Here is a 23,030-nt window from a genome sequence, read left to right as displayed (position 1 = left end):
TGTATTACCCTAACATGAAAAGTCAACATTGAAAACAGAATAAGTTATATTTATTACAAGAACAAAACAGACTTCCTAATTTTATGCCTAATTTCACCCATAGTACAAATGCAAAGTATACATTATTACAGGATGGAAGTTACTGAACTCTAAGACATTGTGCATAAATGAAATAAACTCAACTTGCAAAATTAGAAAGCAGAACATTAAAGTATCTACAGTCATTATAAATAGTGCAAAGTATATACCATATCTACAGTGCAGGGGGAGAGTATAAACACATGGAAATGAGTTTCTTAAGGAACAGTTAGAACTTTTGGGGAACAATTTAAAGTATTAACAAAGGTACTCGAATATAGAACCAACCAAGACATTTATTTTTTCTCTTTTTTCAAGAAAAACTGTCGAGCTTCTTCCCAGGCCTGCTGAGGAAATCTGTTAGCCAGCTCAAGATAGTCTTGGGAACCAAAACATTTCCCTGAGGAAAAAAAGAAAAAAGTAAAAAGGAGATAAATTCTTTCTTTATAGTTTAAGAAATCAAATTTATGTTGCTATCTGAGTACAAAATGGAGATTCAGGTATACTTCAAATAAACCATTATACATTTTAGGTAAATAAGGTGATCGATCTATCAGCATCTATCTATCTTATAAAATAGCTATTTAAACCACAATCCAGTTTGTGCTTCTAACATATTTAGACATTAATCCCTACATAAAACCTTATGAAAAAAAGCTCGTTTTGGATTCCAGAATAAGAAAATAAGCAGAAGCCAGCAGAGTGTGATGCACCTGTAGTCCTAGGAGGTGGGGGCAGGAGGATCGTTCAAGGCTGTAGTGAGCCTGTCAATAGTTACGGCACTCCAGCATGCACAACACAGCAAGACTCCATCTCTGAAAATATATAGAGAGGTGCCAAAAAACGTATACTTTTTTTTTTGCAGTTTTTTGGCCGGGGTCGGGCTTGAACCCGCCACACCTGGTGTATGGGGCCGGTGCCCTACTCCGTGGGCCACAGGCGCTGCCCTAAAATGTATACATATTTTAAGAAAGAAAAAACAATTACATTTGTAACATTCAAGTCACATTTGACTTCTGCAATTACAAGAGGTGCTCAACATGACTTGTGTTCATCTTTAGTTATCAGTATATATTGAGTATTACAATGTTAGTACAGTTTTTTCCTTTGTTAAAATGTGTATAGGTTTTTTTTTTTTGGTACCCTCTGTATATATGATACACAAGGTGAAATAACAGTCACATATTCTGTCCTTAAGTTAGCCATAGTAGTCATGACATTTGTTGTCATCAACAAAGGATGACATTTGTATTCTGAAATACTCTATTTAATTGAAAATGTGAATTTAGTTTATAACCTTACAGTTGTTCAAATCTGGCATTCAACTGCCTACTTTTTTTTTTTTTAAGAGACAGAGTCTCACTTTATTGCCCTCGGTCACTCACAGCAACCTCCAACTCTTGGGCTTAGGCGATTCTCTGGCCTCAGCCTTCCAAGTAGCTGGGACTACAGGTGCCCACCACAACGCCCAGCTATTTTTTGGTTGCAGTTTGGCCAGGGTAGGATTTGAACCCGCCACCCTTGGTATACGGGGCCGGCGTCCTACCACTGAGCCACAGGCGCCACCCTCGACTGCCTACTTAACAAAGCAGAGGAAATGATTAGGAATTTCACTGGTCAATGATAAAAACAAAATAAACCACTTCATAGCTGGACAGTCAGTAGGTATCTGAAAACCCAAATTCCTCCTCAGCAGCAAGAATATGGCTCTACCAGAGCTACTTTAATTTAAATTTAATTTATTTATTTTTGTTTGTTTTGTTTTTTGAGAGAGTCTCAGTCCGTCTTCCTGGGTAGAGTGCAGTGGCATCATAGCTCACAGCAACCTTAAATTCCTGTGCCAAAGCAATCTTGCCTTAGCCTCTGGAGTAGTTGGTACTACAGGTGTCCGCCACAATATCTGGCTAGTTTTTCTGTTTTTAGTAGAGATGAGGGTCTTGCTCTTGCTTAAGCTGTTCTTGAACTCCTGTGCTCAATTGATCCTTTTGCCTTGGCCTCCCAGAGTGCTAGGAATACAGGCGTGAGCCACGGCACTGGCCGGGAGCTACTTTTTATTCACTGTTTTACCTGAGCAATGACATTTTATGAGGACTTAATCTAAGCAAAAGAGGAACACATGTCCAAGATGCAAACTGGCAGCCCAGAGAGGCATCTTCATTAAAAAAAAAAAAGTAAACGTTACGAACTGTCACTAAGTGACAACCCTTTCTGAGCAAAACATAGACCACCTCCCCATCTGCTATTCTGGGGGGTAAACCTACTATGACTGGGGGAAGCATGAAAATCAGAGAGGATGGTCCCTTATAAAAAGAAAGAAGGTTGGGACTTCCACAGGCCTCAGCCCACCAAGGAGATAGGCAGCTCCTGGGATTGTGTCTTCTAGATATACAGCAAATGGTGACTTATATTTGTAGTTGCGAGCAAAAGTAAGAGAAAAGAGTGTCTATATTTCTTACAGGCAAAAAAACTGCTGTACAATTAAGAAATACATTAGAAGATTTTTCTAAGTATTTTCATCTATATCTAAAACATTAAAAATTGTTTTGTAAGAAAGAGTAACAAATTACACTGATTTCTCCCAAGTAACTTTCAATCTTTAAAAAAGGGGGGAGTTGTAATTGAGTCAGGGCAGAACTGAATTTGCACACTAATTCTGGTTTAGACAAATGGTATGGGATATTGACTTATGTTTCTGAAAAGTTGCATAGCTTTCTGTTTATTTTTCTGAGTAGTAGAGTCAATAAAACATGCCATTTTTTCATGATATTATAACAGCTCTAATTATATTTTCTTCCATGCACTTTCAACACCTGCTTGCCCACTATAGACAATTGTGTGTGTGCGTCCGCGTGTGTGTGATCCAATGTAAGCTCCACCTCCAGCAAGGGCTTCTTGGTGGGTACCCCAAAGGTCCTTCATCCTTTAGGAGTGGGTTTCTGAATGGGCACTATCAAACTAATGGAGGAATTGGGGAAAATCTGGATTAGGGTCTCATTAATCAGGGATGCTGTCACAACAGCCAGACAAAGAGCAACTCAATTATAGTCTGGGTAGCAGAATACTTATAAAAGTAAAAATGCAGTTTAAAATTCTAAATTTCCAGTTCTGATCATAGGAAAACACCTCAGCAAGAACACTATGGAGAGAAATGTTTGAAATCTTTTAGTCTCGACTTTGCTAATTTGATGGCTTTTTCTCCATATAAAATAATTATTTTAAATAAAAAAGTTCAAGTATTTGAATTTAGAGAGAAAATATGGGCTACTGTCATTGATAACTTTATTCTGAACATGGATAAGAAACAAAACCAGTGTGATTTCTGCATTTATGTAATATTAAGTCACTACTAATTATCTGATTGTTTCCTGTATTACAAAGTAACTCTTTCATAATTATTCACCATTTAATATACATGTACCTTGCACGAGGTGAGGATAATTACACAAAGATGTTTTGTGCTGTTCTTTTACTTCCATAGATTTCTCTGTATATTCTTATGCATGCATGCTTCATGACAAAATCAATTTACTTACTGAAATATACTTGGTATCTGAATCTGAATTTAACTGATACATTAAATTGACTCCTCTAAAAGTTTCAGAGGAAAGGATAGGAAGTATGCCCTTTTGGCTAATAGACACATGAAACAATTTTAGTAGATACCTACCTTTGGGCTGGGAAGACTGGTTATCTGTCTGACCTGGAGTTTGTGCAAAATCCTGTATGAGAAGAAAAAAATGTTTTTACGCCAAGGCCATGAGCAGAGAATTCACTAAAGATGGCTTTAAATACACTTCTAATTCATGCAACCACTTTTGCGCAAATAATTTGGAGCTCAAACATAAAAGCTAAAGAAAGTGATGTTACATAATCTGAATTATTATACTTCATCCCAAACCAAATAGTGATGACTTAAATTTTGCCAAATATCACTAGATACCAGGTTACTGCTTATTTTGGAAACTACAACTTTATTTTATATCTAATAAACTAAAATTTTAAGCTAAATTTACTATCTTAAAATAACAAAGGTTGTCTGTAAAGTACCCAGCCATTGTTTTGTTAATCTAACAATAAAATATAGCATGGCTGGATACTTTCTGGACAGCCCTTGTATGAAAAATGTTTACCATTTAAAAGAGTACAAATATAAAAATCATTATGGGGTGGCGCCTGTGGCTCAAAGGAGTAGGATGCTAGCCCCATATGCCGGAGGTGGTGGGTTCAAACCCAGCCCTGGCCAAAAACTGCAAAAAAAAAAATTAATAAAATAAAATAAAAATCCTTATGAATTCTGTACCCAAGTCTTAAAGTCTGATAATTTTACTTTTAAATGGATGGGAAGTAAAAAATGTATAGTATATAATATGTAAATCTTCAAAAACTTATGATAAACTGTCAGATCTTTTTGGGTGGGGTGGGGGGGTAAGGTCTTGCTCTGTTGCCAGGGCTACAGTGCAGTGGTATCATCACAGCTCACTGCAACCTTTGTCATTGCCCAGGCTGGCCTCAAACTCCTAGGCTGAAATGATTCTCCCACCTCAGCCCCCCAAAGTGCTGGGATTACAAGCATGAGCCACCACACCTGGCCTGAAAAGAACCATTTTATAAACTAGAAGCCAATATATATTCATTCCCTTGAGCACAATTATTTATAGGAAAAACCATGCTATCCCAAATAAGCAATATTAAGACATTTATGGAGCATTTATAAAATGTGTTAAATAATGAATTTTTTAAATAATACATCTTGACTTTAGATTATGATATCATCTGTACCTTTATAAATTGTTATATATAAGCAGTTGAAAACGTAAGGAACTAAGTCGGTACTGACACAAAACTGTGCTCATATATTACTTTGTTGAGACCTCTCTGCTTACGCTATAAAAAGCTGCACATCATCTTCCCGCAGTCCCCTTCTCCACAGCACTTATCACCATCTGACATGCTATTTACCAATTTTTTTGATCCTTCCCCACTTTAATGAGAGCTCTGTGAAGGCAGGGATTTTTATCTGTTTTCTTCATTGCTTTTATTTTCAGTGCCCAGAGCTGTGCCCAGCATACCTTACATACTCAAAAATTATCTATTGAATAAAAGAATGAATAATTTGAACTTAAAAAGATTGTGGTCTTAAAATTATAATGTATTTTCTATTTCTTATATGCTATATGACTTTATTAATATTTTAATTAAACTGTACGACAGTTTTTGAAAATCTGCACCTGTAGATCTGAATATCTCACTTGAAAATTTTTCCAGAAAATGGAACCCAGACTCAAACAGAACAATTAAGCTGAAAATAAAACTTTTCTAAACATGACTGATGTAGCTGTGCTTATTGATTGATTATGTAATAGAGGATAGCTTAGGAAATGTAAACTACTAATTGTTGTCTAAGGTGCAGAAGGCTCGGGCAACCCCTTAGCCATCCTCTACAGATTAGATACTGTCGTGACCCTTTGACAGTGACAGCTGTCTACTACCCAGAATACAGAACAACAGTAAGACAGAACTCTGCTTTCTGTTTTGTTATAAAGACGAGAAAGCCCTGTGTACTAATCACATGTATGCCGTAGAGCAAAAACACATTGATTTTATGGTGGAATATTTGAAAGCAATTGGAAACATTTCAGCAAATAATGATCTACAATGACAAAAGAAAAAAATCTCATGATTAGACATTAGTAAATGTTAAAGAACAGTCAACTTGATTTTTTTTATTGTCAATTGACTCAGTTAAATTAAATGTGGAAATATTACGTTGCTATAGCACTAATCTGATTCTAGTCCTACGGAATTTAACTGGATCAGAAAAATGTAAGGCTATACTTAAAAGTTTTAAATTTTTTCAAAAAGAAATATACAGGTTATTTTATACATACATACAAAGTATAATGTACTTGTAATAAGTATATATGAGAAATATACTGATTTAAAAATTTACAATTAAACTTTTTTTTTTTTTGGAGACAGAGTCTTACTCTGTCACCCTGGGTAGAGTGTGGTGGCATCACAGCTCACAGCAACCTCAAACTCCTGGGCTTGAGCAATGCCTCAGCCTCCCAAGTAGCTGGAACTATAGGCACCCACCACAACGTCCAGCTAGTTTTTCTATTTTTAGTAGAGACGGAGTCTCACTCTTAGTCTGGTCTTGAAGCCCTGGCAATCCACTCACCTTGGACTCCCAGAGTTCTAGGATGATAGGCATGAGCCACTGGACCCAGCCCAGTCCAGTTATTTGGGCAGGGGAAGAGACAGAGTCTTACTTTGTTGCCCTCAGTAGAGTGCCGTGGCATCCAGTTCTTGGGCTTAAGCGATTCTCTTACCTCAGCCTCCCGAGTAGCTGGGACTACAGGCGCCTGTCACAATGCCCAGCTAAAATAAACTGGTTTTAATTCATCTTTTTTTCAGCAATTATTATCTATTTCCCATAGCTAGACTAAAATCAAGATAAATGTACAGTTAAACTCTTAAGGAAGTCTAGCAGTCTTTTAAAAACATTTCCTGAGTGCAGGTTACCATTTCATTAACTAGGAAAATATCGCTTCTTTGAAATCTTCCAAGTAAAAATTATTCAACACTTAGACCCAGTTCTATCACTGATGTTTCCGAAACTATCCTGATATTTTGCAAATTAATTCTTAAGCACAAAAATATGTGAAATTTTTTAAAGGTAGTGTAGAATGCAACAAAACGAAACGAAACAGCTGGCTCACTTTTACTTCTCAATTGCATTCGTTTACACAGAAAGCCGGAGAATCAGGCATCATGCGGAAAGTACCTGAATGAAAGTGGCCAGCAAAACACAGCTCATCTCTTGCTCCAGAATGATCTTGTTCTGACGGTTGTTGTAACAAGCAGCGATAAGCGAAGGGAACAGGACTTTGATCAGCCGTGGGTCACTGAAATACTGGAAGGGTAGCTGGCAGAGCTTCTGCAGCACCGTGGGGTGGCGGCCGGACTGCACGATCACCTGAAACAGAGGAGCCCAGGGCAAGTGCCATAAGCTGCCTGCCCCAAGCCTACCCCCACACCCTGCCCCGAGCCTGCCCTGCACCCTGCCTGGCACCCTGTAGCAGTGTTGGTTAGAACCAAGGAGAGCATGCTGAGGTGTAAAGAAAAAAACTCCTCACTTCGTACCAGAGCTTAGTGTAAGGGATATGTTAAGAGAGCAGACAATAAGACAATGTTCTCAACATAAGGAAATGATTCTGAAAGTTCTGTAGCCATTAAAAAATTATTATAATCCACAAAGAAGGGCACAGCTGCCATGGAGAGACGATGCCTGTAACGTGGACTCCGAATACATACTGCCTAAACTCTGCAAGGAGCTCACTCGTTAGACAGTAAAATATTCTCCTCTGGCCCTGCCCACTGCAGTCTTCCCTCACCCCCAGCTCACTGAAAATACTGAACGCAGATCTATGTGGTATATAGGCGAGTCCTAGAAAGAAAAGGGGATTGTTAAGAGGAATGGGACAGTTTCAGCAAGTTCAGCCTCTAAAAGATCCTTCTCCAATCCATACCCCTTATCTCTGTTTCCATCAGTGCCATTGAGTCTAAAAGGAGAATTGTTTAGATAAACCAGACTGTTGTCTTGTAGAAGTCTAGGTTTACAACTGTGTACCTTTAAAGAAACCGGGCAATGAAATTAATGGGGCTGCAGGGAAGCCCTCTTAATTTACTCCTGAGGCCTACATGATAAACTAAGAAATGTCAAAATCAGATCTGTTTCAAGTAACCTTGATTAGACAGTTCTACTATGAAAGAACTGGGTGACCCAAAGCCCACTGTATGTACAGGAGGAAGCTCCTAGAAGGCTAGGAGCACTGTCAAACCTAGGGTCAGGACTGTAAATTGTACTGGGAAAAACACAATTTTACAGGTACACACCCAGACAGGGCTGCATTCAAATTAAAACCAGAAGGACAGAATGGAACAGCAGAGGCAGGAGAAACATAAATTACAGGGATTTACAAGTTTTCAAAGTACTTTTAACAAACCTTTAAGAACACACTCTCAGATGATAATGCAGTTTGGTTTAAGAACAAAATCAACAAAGTAATAGTTCACATATTTTCGTTCAATAGCTAAAATGACATCAAAAACCTTTAGGGAATGTTGATAGGGACTTGTTAATACCTTCAAATCCAGGAGGAATTTTAAAGACTCGCAGTGTGTGACAATTCCACACAGGGCTATGTACTGCCATTTCTGACACTGGCTGAGAGGAATATACCCTACCATTTACTTTATTGATAAAGCATTTACTTAAATCTTTATTTTAATTATTAGCTACAAGTTTTGAAACACAGCCAAATGGTCACCACTTTAGAATTTATGATGATACCATTATTAATAAGTTTTTTCCCTCTTGGGGCAAAAATTAAGAACAAGGTTTTTCTTTGAAACTTCATTGTTAAAATGCTATTATTGGAAGGTTTGCTAATTGAAAAGGTATCACTGGCCAGTCTGGGCTGGCATAGGCACAATGTTCTTGTTAAGTTAACATAGGACATTAGAGCTTAGCCAGAACTTACTCTTTTTAGACTCTTAAACCTCACTGGGCTGAAGCAGAGCCCCTCAGTGACCTGAAGGTCCCCTCAAGGAATGGAGCTGGTTATCAGTAGCCTGTTTACAGAGTGAATTTACAGAGATCATCAACAGTGCAGTGGGCTGATATGCTGGAGCCCATTACTTTTAAGTCCCTGGACTGCAGAAGATGCAAACAAATGTAGGCAGGTTATCATGGGCTAAGGAGTTCTACCCATGGACCACCTAGTAACACTTCACCAGGTTACAGGTAAAGAGTCTATGAAGGCTGGTGAGACCTCCCTCTCCCACCAGTGGCTTAGTCGTGAGCCAGAACTGGACATGTATCCACACTGTCCTTCAAACCACATTTCAGACATTGTGGGGAGATGGGATCAGGAGGGCCAGGAAGGAGCCAACCTGTAGCACCAAGACTCAGTGGAATGATTCTGGTGGGTTTGTGGCACAGAAGGGTGGCACTGTGATGTCCTGAGCACAGCTGAACAGTCTGCTGAATCAGGTAAACACTTCCTTTTGGGACAGAGAAATAGGCTAGGAATGCAAATAGCCTGACCTTGCTGCTCAGAGCCGTGCGGACCAGGAGAAAGTTGTCTGAAGAGCTTTTACACAGATGGGGGCTGAGGGCAGGGCTCAGTTTTATTTCCTCCAGCCATCTACTCCTAGGCCTTAGTTGGCAAAATGTCACCTTGGACTGCTCAAACTACAGAAAGTCAGTGGAGTCATCACAGGACACGAGAGTCTTGCTGCACATAATTGAGGGACATCTCAGGTTTTACAATATGGTGTCTTCTCTACTGCCTTCTTGATGGTGTTGTACTTAAGTTAGTACGTGTTGTAGCTGGGCATAGTGGCACGTGCCTGTACCCCTAGCTACTCAGGAGGCTGAGGCAGGAGGATCACTTGAGCCTAGTGGTTTGAAGATGCAGTGAGCTATAATGGTGTCACTGCATTCTAGCCTGCGCAACAGGGTATCTGCCTCCCAAAAAAAAAAAAGGTTGTTTTATTACCTTTCCAAAGGGCTGCCCATAAATCCTAAGGTGATACCACCCCTGAGCCTGGGCAGGCCACCTGCCTCACCTTCCAGGGTGCGCAGACCCACATAAGCATAAAGGCGCTTCCTATAAAGCTTCCTTCCAGAGCATTGAACCAATGAGAGGGAGTAGCCTAAGCTGTAGGTTTCTTTGGTGGCCAGAGTCATCAGCTACAGAGCATATGTGAACTCAATAATAATGAAAAACAGCTTTTCAACATGATGTCCACTTGCAAATGGAGAGGAGAAACCCAAGGACACGAAGGGAATTTCCAGTAACATTTGGACCCAAAGAGATTGAAATTGAACCTTGCTTTTAGATAGGATTCTAAAATAGGTGCTATATGAAATCTGGGTTCCTGCCTTAATTTTATTTGCCAATTAGCTATGCAACCTGGGAAATTTACCCAATTGCTCTGGGGTTTAAGGTAGTGAATTTTTTAGAAAGTAAACTTTTTATTGAAGTTTAGCAAAGAAATACACAAACACCCCTCGAGCCACCCACCCATCCCCCTTAGGGGAATAGCTCAATATTCACAAAGTGAATATAATGGTGTCACCAAGTGCCCAGATAAAGAGAATATGAGCAAGTACATATTTTTTCTTATGAAAATTAGATTCCTCCATTTTGAATTTGAGACAAATCATGTGGAAACTCTCTGACTGCAGAGAACACGAGAGAAGGTACTTCAGGGCCTCCACAGAGCCATTCTTGATCATTTTCTGGAGAGATCATAGGTGCACAGGTCCTGCTCTTGGTTTTCCAAGCATAGGCTGGTAGGCATAGTTCCACAATCCCTGAAGGGTACCTTTTACCCAAACACCCTAGTGACCCCACCACTTTTTCTTTAGTATCATTTGTGAGGGGTTGGGGAGGGGAGAGAGGGAAAGACAAACCCTGCACCTACTGGCTTTTCTTTGTGGAACTATCAAGTGTTCTGGAAATAGTGGCTCTAGAAAAGAGAAAGTTGCCACAAAGAAATAAATATTTAAAGTAAAGGACGTGGTACATGTAATCGTCCCTATTTGATTAGGCAATGTATTCATACATTGAAACATCACAGCATACCCTATTAATATGTACAATTATTATATGTCCATTATAAGTAAAAGTCAATTAAAAGAAAATTGCACGCTGGCAATGGGTGCTAAAGTATGGTGGAAAGTCCGAGAGATGATGTACGAAAGTAACAGTAATATAAAGGAGCCTGGAAAGACATGGGGCTAGGGTACCCCATGGGGGGAGAGGCCACTTCTCACTTGGGTTGTGTGTGGAAGGCTGTGCTGAGGGGGTGGTTGGGCCTAGAAGGCTGGATTGGATCCAGGTACATGGAAATTGTAGGTGAGCAAGCAGCTCACAGATTCAGTACCAGACTGTCTTAGTTGGCTTGGTGTAACACAATACCACAGACTGGGTGGCTTGAACAACAGAAACTTACTTCCCAAAGTTCTGGTTTCCGGCGAGGACGCTTCCTGGTTTACAGATGGCAGTCTTCTCACTAGAGCTCACACAGTCTTTCCTCAGTGAGTGTATTTATAGAGAAAAAACTCTCTCTTTCTTGTTATAAGGCCACCAATCAATCCTAGTGGATTAGGGCCCATTTAACCTTAATTACTTCTTATAAACCCTGTCTCCAAATATTATCACACTGGGGGTTAGGGTTTTAACATACAAATTTTGGGAGAACACAGTTTAGTCCATAGCACAATCCTAACTCATTGTCCTCAGCCAGAATGATGTCCCATTAGAAAGGCTACCAGGTTTCAGAGTCGAGTGACTGTTCCCAGGCCAGTCATCTCTCAGTGGCCAGAAGTCATGAAGCCATCAGCACAATAGTGCTGGTGTTAGGCAGCCCCAGGCTCTATGCCCCTGATCTGCTATGGTAGCAGGGGCATAATGAATTTGAGCCTTGGGGTCTTTCTATAAAGTGGGGGTAGATGCCAGTCCTCAGGGTTTGGACAAGAATCCAATGAGACAATATCTGTGACCATAAAGTATAAAAGAAAGCTATGAGTTTGGTTAGCTCACCAGTTCTACTCTGTACCTCCTGCTGAATCAGACTTCCACACACTTGCAGGACCCAGTACCCTTCCATCATCTTTCCCCCATGTCTCCAGGAGGGCTACTCTTTAGAGCAGAGGGACTGGCAGAGGCAGGCCCTACTCTCTGGCTGGGACTCATCAATAAGCTTCCTCTCACCTGGGAAGCCATTGCTACCATCTCTCCCTGGCCCTGTCTCCACAGGAGAGAGCTATGCAAACAGTGCTCGGGCTGCCAGCCAGGATCTTGTGGTGGTGGAGTAGGAAATGCATTCTGACAGCTCTGAAAAGAAAATCCCAGCACGAGTATGATCCAAGGAACACAGGTAAGTGGTGCAGAGGAACAGAGGCTTAGCTTACTCTACGTGTGTGTGTGTGTTTTGAGGCTGTTGTGTTAGACTTGTCAATCTGAAAATAGAGCAGGAAGAGCCAAAGCTAACAGGCTGGTGTTGTGGGCTCCTGATTCAGACTCAGGATGAGCTTCTCTTGAAAGACTTAAGGAAATCCTTAAGCCCGGGAAGTCTTCCCAGGCAGCACAGTTAAAGACAGTCTTTTCTTTCCAACTCAAAGATATGGCTGCAGCTATCACACATCTAAGTGTTTCCCATATGACAGAAGAGCAGGGACTGTGTCTCTTCCAGTGTCTTTCATTGTTGTGCTGGTAGATGAGGCACAGAGGAGGTCCTCAGTTACTGGAATGAATGAAACAATGTGACTGAGGCCCCCAGTTAACAAACCCATCCATATTGCCCTGTGGACGAATCATGCCCCATCTCTTCTCATGAGGTATACATGCAACTTTCTGAATTTGAGGCCTCAATGGTATTTACATAGTGTTGCCTTAAGTCTGCATATCTAGTACCTAAAGAATGGATTTTGTGATAAGCTGTTTCTATTCTAGAAGGAAGTTTGGATTGGTATCCCAAGGTCCTGGGCACCAGCAATGAATTCCTGGCTAGGTTATAAGAAGTCTGGAAAAGATCCTCCTCCTTTGCAAATGTGGGCAACACTTCTCACTTAATATGAAGGAATTCCAGGTGTTCTAGGACACCACCTGCCAGAACCTCAGCAATACCCAACCCAGTAGAAGTCTGTCACTGGGAGAAGTCAGTGCTTGACAGGCTGTAGAGCCCCTCTGCCTACATCACCTGAGTCTCGAAACTCTGAGGTAGTGTATTTACATAATGGGGAAACTAATGCTCAGAAAGTTCCAGAGACTTGCCATTGGTAGAAGTGGGCTTTGAAAACTCCCACGACTCTGGCTTCTTTCTCACCTCCCAGGCCCCTCCAGTGTCATAAGACTCATGAGGCTGCCCCTTCGTGGGAAGAGGGGCTTTCTGTTGCCAGACCTGAGCTCACTCCCATGACTGGCCACTAGCCAGCTTCTTGCCTGACTTTGCCAGCCCAGTTGAAGATGAGGATGACAGTGCCATTCTAAACAGACTAAACCAACCGACACACAGATTAAACTAACACAAAAGGCCTTTCTTCAAAAACCTACACTGTTCTTGGCTTGGTATCAAATAACCAGTTCTTGGCTATGTGCTGGGCTATGCCAAAGGTTTGTCTCAAATTATCAGATGTAAGAACTTGAAAGAGAGGAAGGGCTGGTGCTGGGGATAGACTCTCAGGAATGAACTGCTGGAACATGTGACTCCACAATGAGCACCATCTTACTGTGGGTGTGCAGCTGGCTGCCTTCCGGGCAGCCTGGACAGGCTTTGAATCCCCTGCAAACCTGGTCTCATATTTTTGAAACAAATGCTATCATGTAAAATATGTTTATGCTATTAATTCTTGGTATGATCTGTATCGTTTCACCCTAAAGTTAAATTTAAAACAAACAAAAATAGGAAAGTAAGCCAGGAGCAGTGCTCATACCTGTAATTCTAGCCTTCTTGGAGGCCAAGGCAGGAGGATAGCTTGAGCTCAGGAGTTTGAGACCAGCTTAAGCAAGAGTGAGACCCCATCTCTAGTAAAAATAGAAAAACTAGCTTCGGGGCACCTGTAGTCCCAGCTACTTGGGAGGCTGAGGCAGGAGGATTACTTGAACCCAGGGCACTACAACCCAGGCAACAGAGTCAGACTCTGTCTCAAAACAAACAAACAATAACAACAATACAAAGGTAGGGTAATAGTGGTCGCAAGTCTGGTTTAAAAATGTCATAGGCCTGGGCATTTTGCACATTTCACATCTACATGGTGCTACCACAGTCCCTCCACAGGACTCCAAGGAGAGTGGCTAGGAAAGCCTCTGCGGAGGCTATCTGTTATATAAATGTAAGTCATCCTAATTCTCCTCACCCAGAGGGATCCTTTCCTTCAACTGTGACACTTGGAATGTAGCCAACAACCAGGAAAGGAGCCAGGAGGGCTCTGAGCAGAGAGATTAGTGCATTCATCAAAACACTTGCTGAGCACTACTCAGGCCAGCAAGAGGACAGCACCGGGGTGGGGTGCCCAACAAGTCAGAGACATCTGCCCTCACGGAGTTCCCGTTCTTTACTCAAAATCCATGCTTGTTAGGCACAGGAACGTTCTGTAAGCTACAGTTGGGTACCAGCTCACATTTCAGGCTAAAGTCAGTTTTCTGGACTAGAGTAGATTGGAACAGGCAAATTAGAAGATACTTAATAGGTAAACTGACCAGAACATGGGCTGGGAATTAAAATGATTTCAAGCAGAAATGAGAGTTTAAAATGTTGCCTAAAACCATTTGGCATAAGGGGAAGTATCTACAACCCCTTTAGCTGGTTTTGAGAGCATTAGTATATTGTAGTAAAATATCTTATTAATTATAAGATATTACCTTTACTTAGCATGCTACACTTTAAAAATTTGCTTCCACATACGTGATAATCCTCATGTGCCCTAACATAGTAGTGGGAACTCCTTTCTGAATATGGCAAAAAACTTCATAATATTATAAATGTGATTGGAAATAGTTAATGGTAAACACATATTATGTTTTAAAGGTAAATTTGGTCATCTGCAAAAATTCACTTATATGGGAATGGTTCATTTCCTGACCATACCAAAATCATGACACTAAATAATAAAAGCAAACTAGGAAAAGATTCTGCATTGGTTTCTTGCCACACACAGACACACACACAGGGTGCCAAAAAAAAGTATGCATATTTTAAGAAGGAAAAACTGCATTAATTATAATACTCAATATATACTGAGAACAAAAGATGACTACAAGTCACGCTGAGCCCCTCTTGTAATCACAGAAGTTAAATGTGACTTAAGTATTACAAATTTAATACAGTTTTTCCTTTCTTAAAGGAAAAAAAATATTTTTTTCTCGCAATCTACGTATGTAACAGATGACCATGGTGTCCTGTAGTGAAATCTGCAGCTCTAGAATTCACATTCAAGGAAATGAAACAGAAAATGGTCAAGTTCTGTTTTCACCTACTTATACTCTTATGAATCTGCTGATTTTAATCAGACTTAAGAGTGATACTGAATTTTCCCCTTATTTAGAAGGACTCCATCAGTGGTTTTAGAAAGCTCTCCATTTTGTGCTATTTTTATTAGGTTTTTTTTTTTTCCTCCAGAAGGCCTTCTGGCAAGTTTCTGAATTACCCACATGGTCCCACTCTAGATGAGCAGCTGTTTAGGCAAAGCCAGACTGGTATGAATCCCATTTTCAGCAGTCTCAAAGCTATGTGCTCTGTGAGGACAGGGTTTATATTCACTGCTTTATCCCCAGTACTTGGATCGTGCCTAACACAGTGCCTGGTAAATATCTGTTCATTAACTGTCTGGGGAATGAATGAATGACTGAGCTTTGGTTCCAAACCTTACCCCAGGGGTCCTATAGAGCTCTAGGCCTTTAAGGTCCTCAGTTAACACTGCCTCTGAATCCATAGGAAAAGCTGACCAGGTGTTTGGCCAGCACCCTATCTGATCCCACAGCCTCTTGGCACGATGGTATACAGAGAATAAGGGTGGGGTGGAGCAGGGGCAGTTTCTTTCAACCAGGCTCAGGAGCTGGTCTGTGAAAACTAAGGCCAAATCAGTTGGTCAGTGTGTTAAGAATGAGAAGGGTATGAAATCACACAGAAATGTATACAAATAGTTAAATCTCAGCAGGGCAAATTCTTTATGCCCAAGATTTTTTTTTTCTTGTCAGAGACAAGATGTCCTCAACAGAAGGGCAAAAATAGGTGTCTAGACATCTAAATTCATTAAAGGAGACAGCCCAGAGAGTCTGTAAATCACTGAACAAAGACTATTTTTCTAGCAGAGCAGAAACAAAGTAGCTGTTGCATTCCTCACCACAGCCTGGCCCTGCAACCCGCTGGAGTCAAGATGCAGCGGCTGCAACGGCCAGGCGAGGCCAGTGTACTGCAAGACTCTATGCCCACATCATTCTTGCCAAGCTCATCATGCCTGGAGCTCAGGTCCAGGAATGATATGACAAGAGGGTCCTTGAGGCCAGGGACCTCTACATATCATCTGAAGAATATGGCATGCCCCAAATACAAATTGTTTCTTTAGTCTGATGCCTCAGGGATAGGGTAGGAAGAGTGGCTTTAATATCTCAGGAGAAGAATCTGAAGAGTCTGTCCACACACATAATCAAATCAAAATCAGAGCAGAGAAATACAAGATTCCCTTGGCTAGCACTGCAAACAAATTCTTATCCTCCCAAACTTGCTTCTCCCGTAAGAGGATTTCTAGGCTGAGATTAAAAGCAGAGATCTTGGCGGCCTGTGTGGGAGGTAGGCCCTTTACAAAGACACTTGCCTGCTTCTTGGTGGTCCCACGGACTCCTGCTCTTCAGCACCAGCAAAGCATGGATGAGGAAGGATGAGAGAGAGAAGAGGGGAAGGAGGGAGGAAAGCAACCAGAGCCATCAGGAGAAGCTTGAGCCAAGCTAGGGGCTAGGCCGTTTATAGGCTTTGGAAACCAGGTTTTATTCTAAAGAAACCAGTGCTCTCCTCACATAGAGAGGGCTGAGTTGCTGTCCTGCTGTGTCCCTCCAGAGAACTGTGTGGGAAGGCCCCTGCTCAGCTGCAGGCTGTGTAATGAGCATCACTAGCAGAGAGATAGTAAAGCATCTTCTAGGCAGATCCCTGCCTCAAACATCATTCCACTGCTGCAGGAAAATAATGCTTCACAACCAGGGCACTTGCTCACAGCCCTGGAGCACCAGTGTGAAAGACCAATGCCCCCCTACCCGTTCTCCATACACTGCAGTGGACTCTGAGTTTGGCATATCATCCCTCCTGCTCATAACAGTTAAGTTAGGCTCCTCGTGTCCTCCACAGGATCAACCCCCAAGTTCTTGGCTAGTACACAGGTCTTAGCTTTTGTTCTTTCTCCTACATCCTGAGCTCCAGACAGAATAAACTGCAACTCCCCAAACCTGCCAGGCCATTTCGCATCTCCATTCCTTTGTTCATGTTCTCCCCTATGTCTGGAATGGCCTTCCTACCTTGCTACTGGCAAGTATTCCATTTTCACCTATCAGTTCAAGTACCACCTCCAGTGTGAAATGGTTTCAAGAGGAGCCTCTGGCACAGATCTAGGTTTGCTTGGTCTCCCTCAGCTGCAGAATGTCAGCAACGTTAGGGCAGAGAGGTCTTGTTTTGCTTCCCACTGTATCCTGGGTGTTTGGAACAGTGCCTGGCACTCTTGACAGGCAGCACTGCCCCCAGCTGTGGGACTGATAAGGACAAGGTCCGGGCTGTATTCACTCCTGCATCTCCCAGCACATGGCTTGGCACAGGGTGGCATTTAGTAAAAGCTGATAAATGAGAGAAGGAATGAGTGATGAATGCTCATACGGACACAAAGCTCACGATACTGGCATTTCCCCAAGAATAAGTCACCCTCCAGCTTTCTGTTCTATGTTAAAGCCTCTTTTTCCTTCTTTCACATTGTCTGCTCTGGGAGAAGAGTTATCTCTTAAATGAAGGCATGTTTTAAATTTTGTTCAAACACATCCTACAGCATAAGAGAGTTGGGTTAGATTTTCTCAAAGGCTTGGCTAACCCCAGAAGTCACAGCTTCTATAACTCGTCAGGAGCTCTACCACTGATTCTCAACCCTTTTTATCTCATGGTACACTGGAGCCTATAGTTAATTTAGCACACTTAAATTATGTTGATAAAAAAAAAAAAGAATGAAAAAAAAGAATATACTTACTGTACTTTGAACTTCTTTTGAAAATAATTTAATTAGTGATCTTCAAGAATTTTCATGGCACACCTAAGATCCTCTCCCGGCACACAGGTTGAAAAATCATTGGAGTATACCAAAGTGCTGCTTCCATTTTACTTTACACTTGACAAAGATCCTGTACATAGAGCACTGACCTTGGTAATTACACAGATTCATCCCATCTTCATAAATCTGAGACACGACTTTATTTTGGATTTTTGGGGTATTTGCATTACTGGTGTCCCATTTACCACCACGGTGGGGGCAAGAGGCTAGCTGGTCACAGAAGGCCATGGATAACGTACAGGGGCCTGGTTCCAGGGCCCTACGCCAAGTGCTTCTCTCTGTGGCAGTGATGGGGCTGTGCCAGATGATCTCTGCAGGCCTGTGACTTTCAGGCATAATATGACCCTATGCTATGCGCAGTCACACACGTGCCCCACGCTGCCCATACTTGTGCAGGTATTACATTTCAATATGGTAGAAAGAGGAACTTTTTCCCCTTAAGAACAAATGAAAAAAGTCATCACATAAGCTATGCCACCCCCAAGTCCTCACCTAGTACCTATTCTGATATTCTAATCCAGTTTCTTGATTATTGACACACATACTGCACAGGGTACTAGGATTATAGAATTATGTCCATTCCACACTGACAGGATCCGTGTGCAGGCACAGGGAGGTGGGCAGGTGGATGGACAGCATTCAATTATGCCTTGAAATGCAAACATTAGGCAGGGTTTGGACAATTCCTCTGAGAACTGGGGACAAATGTTCTCCACCATGGAGACTTTAGGTGGTATGAGAAGAGCAAGGTTAACAAGTGCCGAGCACAGGCTGATAGGTTTTCTAGTCCTAACCTAACAGCAGCCACAGAGCATGGACACATTCCATGGAACGTTTATGGGCTCGCCAGCACTAGTCTATGACAATTTTATTTAATCATAAAAATATAATAGTCATCAAATCTTTTTGTAGTTTCAGTTTACTGCTTTCTCGAGTGAAATAAATGGTCTCTCAGATTTCTTTTGCTTTCATCTCTCTGCTCTAAGTATAGTAGGATAAGGTTCCAATTAAGACCCATTAAATGTTCACATTGATTCATGTGAGCCATTTTCCAGTTTCTCTCCCTAACACAATCTCAGTGCACCTCGGAGTTATCTCCATGGTGTGTTTTCAGTTTAGCAATTGCCCCTATGGAAGAGAACTATTTGGGTGTGAGGTCTCCCCCTCCTACTTCTACAGCCTGAAGTAGTGAGTGGAGATTCTCCCTCACTGCCTTCCAGACCAACATGTGCTGATCACCTGTCAGGTGTGTCCAGCCCAACCGGGCATGCTTCTTGGGACGGGGAGCTGGCAGCTGGCCAGAGCCAGACGGACCCTCTCAGGTCCCTTGGTGGCTGTGTCAGAACAGTGTGTTGAGTGACAGCCCAGAGACCCTGAGAGAGGAAGACGCCCTGAGCTTTCTTTAGTTTGTCAACATATGGAGACACATGTTCTGACAGCAGAGATGGCCTATTTAAGGTGACATTAAGTGTCGGAGCTGACTGGCGTGGATACTCCAGGGTTTTTCCCATTAAGAAGAGGGAATATGGAGGCAGACAATGATAATGTTGACAATAATATGATCACGAGTTAACATAATTTCACAATAATATCAATAGTTAACATTTGTTCTGGGCCAGGGAATATGCTAATGACCAGGTGAATGATCTAATTCAATCTGTACAACAACCCCATGAGGTGTTATTAATATAACTCTTATTTTGTAGATGGGGAAATAGGCACCAGGAAGGTAAGTGGTTTGTACAGAGATACTGAGAGGTCGGGCTGAGACCAGCACTCCAGAGTCCACACTCCTCTTTCAAGCTACAAAAGCACCCTACTGATGCCCCAGAGCAAAGCCTCCTCCAGGGGGTGCTGCCTCGAAAGGACACAAGATCCTCTGACCGGTGTGAGCGTCTGATGGCAGACTTCAAGTGCATGCTCTCAAAGGAACTACATGTGAACACATTTAGGAATATTTTCAAATGCCCTCAGCAAACCTGTTATTAAAATGAATGATATGAAAAAGATGGAGTCTACATTTTTTGTATTTATTTACCCGGATGGAGGTGAAACACATTCTTCCTAGTAAAGTATCACAAGAATGGAAAAGCGAGTATCCAATGAACTAGGTACTAATATGAAAGCAACAGAAAAACAACTACATGCCCCCACAAAAGAAGAACACAAGTCTATTCTAGTGAGGGGAAGCGAGAGGAGGGAAAGGGGAGGGGAGGAGGGAGGGCGATTGGCAGGATCTCTCCTAATGTGCACAATGTGAGGGTCCAGCACGCCCCCGGGTGAAGGGCTCAACTACAACTTAACTTTACTTTAGAAACAAAAGCAATGTAACCTAAACATATGTACCCTCATATTAATCTGAAATTAAAAATAGTAATGATAAAAACTGAAGTAAAATGAATGATACAGTGATTTTTTAATCTTTAAAGGTAGATGTTCCCATCGTGTGCTTCCTGAGAGTGGGACGTATGTTTCACAGAGGTTTTTTTGGATGGAAGGGGGTGAGGACAAGAATCTTTCCTGTTAGGTGCAATGAACACTGTTTCGGTGAGAGACACACTAAAAGCTCTGACTTCAGTATTATACAATTCACCCATGTAAGAAAAACACTTGTATCCCTTGATATTTGAAATTTAGAACAAAAATTAAAAAATCCTTTTGGCCAGGCTTCGTGGCTTATGTTTTTAATCCTAGCACTCTGGGAGGCTGAGGCAGGAGGATCACTTAAGCTCAGGAGTTGGATACCAGTCTGAGCAAGAGTGAACCAGTCTCTCCTAAAGACGGAAAAATTAGCCAGGCGTGGCAGTGCTTGTCTGTAATCCCCAGCTACTCAGGAGGCTGAGGTAGGAGAACGGCTTGAGCCTAGGAATTTGGGGTTGCAGTGAGCTACAATGGCACCACTGCACCCTAGCAGGGCTGACGGCAAGACCCATCTTAAGAACAAGGAAAAAGAGAACACCTTAAAAAAAAACCAACTCATAATAAGTCAGAGTAGATTAACTGTGATAAGGCCACTAATTTGGTGAGCAACAACCCCAAAGGCATCCACTCTCATAGTAAGGACCTGAGATATAGGATGAATTTAATCTTCTAACTCTTAAGAATTGGAACTCTTGTCTCTTATGTCATGGTTGAGGAAGCAACACCCAGAATAGCCTCCCCACGGCCAGATACGACCTGAGTAAGAGGAGAGGCTGGTGTATGAACCCGAGTCTAACTCTAAAACTTTCCCTTACACATTGCTGGTTTCTCAAATATAGGATTTGCCAAAACAGTAAACATAAGTAGTTTCCTTTGGATCTCAAAGATACTGGCTCCATCAAGAACAAAGCTCAGAAATTTCTTTAAAAAGGGTTTAAAAATAAATTACAATGTCAAAAGGATGGCTTTTACATTTTTAGCCAAAAGTTAATTCAGAAGATTTGGTCAGTAAAATAAAAATGCTGTATCTTTCAAATCTGGGGCATTTTAACCTTTTCTGTAGTTTATACAAAAGGAGAGACCTGTATTCTCTCAACATCTAATCATTCATTCAACACATACTGTTATTTATTAGATAACAGCTAGGTCCCAGGCTGTGCTGGGTTACTGGTGACAAAGACCCTGCTCTCCAGGTACTTACATTTTAGTGGGGGTAGGAAGACAAACAAAATAAATAAATGTCAGAGTGTAATAAATGTGTGAAGAAAAATAAAGCAGGGCATAGGGAAGATAGTGACCATGGGGCTGATTCACTATGTTGGATGCCATGGTCAGGGAAGGCTTCTCCACTAACATGACTCAGTCTGAGAAGACTCCTTTGGAAGTGAGCCCCTCAAACCAGGCTTAAGGTGACACACAAGGTGTGCTTAAGGCCGGTGTGGCTAGAGTGGACTGTCTGTGTTACTGTACTTAGAAATGAACATGATGCTGGTCTTGCCATGACTTCCCAGTTCATCTCAGAATTATTTATTACCCTCTGTCAGAGCTGGAAGGGCCCTTCAGAGCATCCAACCTAACTCTTTTTACAGACACAGAACTAAAGCTCAGGGAAGGGCAGTGATTTGTCAGGAGTCACTCAGCTCTAAGGCTGTACGAGGATCCAGCAGTTCTGACTACTGCCCCAGTGTTAGTTCCATGGTGATGGGCTTTCTGTGCCTGATGAGGGCCTCAGATAAAATGTCCTGTTTCAGAAGAGGTGTTTTCTCTGTGATTTCATTTATCATTTTCACGAGTTAAACTGACAAGAGATCCTCTGGGCCTCATTTTCTTCTGTCTATTTCATAGCCCAATAGAAGATTTCCAAGTGAGTGAAGGATAACTGAGTTTTGTGCGTTCACCTCACCTGGCAGCATTTGTCTCTGAACCTTGTGCAGAAAGTCTGGGTTTGCATGTCCTGGGAAGAGGGTGCTGAGGGGTTTACTGCTTGGCTTCACTCTGTGCTGCTGCTGCTCTGAAGCAGGGCCTTGTCCTGGGATGGAGCTCAGAAGAAGACGATTAACTTCATGTCACCTTGTGGCTAAATGAGTGAGACCTTACAGTGACCCTTCTCAACCTGCTGGTCTCATGGCCACTGATGAAGGAGCTTAGTGGATCCCAACTTTATTTTATTATTTTATTTTATTGCAAGATTTCTCAGGGCCTTTTTTTTTTTTTTAAATTTCAATTGATTTAGGGGGTCGAGTAGTTTTTTGTTACATAAATTGTACAGTGATGAAGTCAGGCCTGTTAGTGTACTCGTTACCCCAATAGTATATACTGTACCCAGTAGGTAATTTTTCATCCATCCCATTCTCCCCGCTTCTGAGTCTCCAAAGTCAACTCTATACCACTCTAAGTATGCATAGATACTGCTTAGCTCCCACTTATAGGTGAGTACATGTAAAGTTTTTCTATTCCTGAGATACTTCTCTTAGGATGACTTCCAGTTTCATCCAAGTTGCTTCATTCTTCTTTGTGGCTAAGTAGTATTCCATGGTATATATATACATTTTCTTCACCCAATCATCAGTTGATGGGCCCTTAGGTTGATTCCATAAATTTGTAATTGTCAACAACCATGCTGTGTGATAGACATATGAGTGCTGGTATCTTTTTG

General features: G+C 41.7%; 1 protein-coding gene across 1 annotated transcript in view; it reads right to left on the bottom strand.

The window, feature by feature from the left end:
* Positions 1 to 356: 356 nt before the first annotated feature.
* SCAPER (S-phase cyclin A associated protein in the ER) overlaps positions 357 to 23,030 on the bottom strand; it is a 444,723-nt gene continuing 422,049 nt past the window's right edge. The window contains exons 30-32 of the mRNA XM_012801961.2: positions 6,866 to 7,057; positions 3,746 to 3,797; positions 357 to 478 (exon numbers count right to left, since the gene is read on the bottom strand). Of these exons, the coding sequence (XP_012657415.1) occupies positions 375 to 478; positions 3,746 to 3,797; positions 6,866 to 7,057 (348 nt within the window). The 3' untranslated portion in view covers positions 357 to 374. The remainder of the gene's footprint in view (positions 479 to 3,745; positions 3,798 to 6,865; positions 7,058 to 23,030) is intronic.

Source organism: Otolemur garnettii, unplaced genomic scaffold, assembly GCF_000181295.1.
Source record: "Otolemur garnettii isolate 467f Iridium unplaced genomic scaffold, OtoGar3 scaffold00011, whole genome shotgun sequence".
Taxonomy (NCBI): domain Eukaryota; kingdom Metazoa; phylum Chordata; class Mammalia; order Primates; family Galagidae; genus Otolemur; species Otolemur garnettii.
This window is presented reverse-complemented; position numbering and strand designations above follow the sequence as displayed.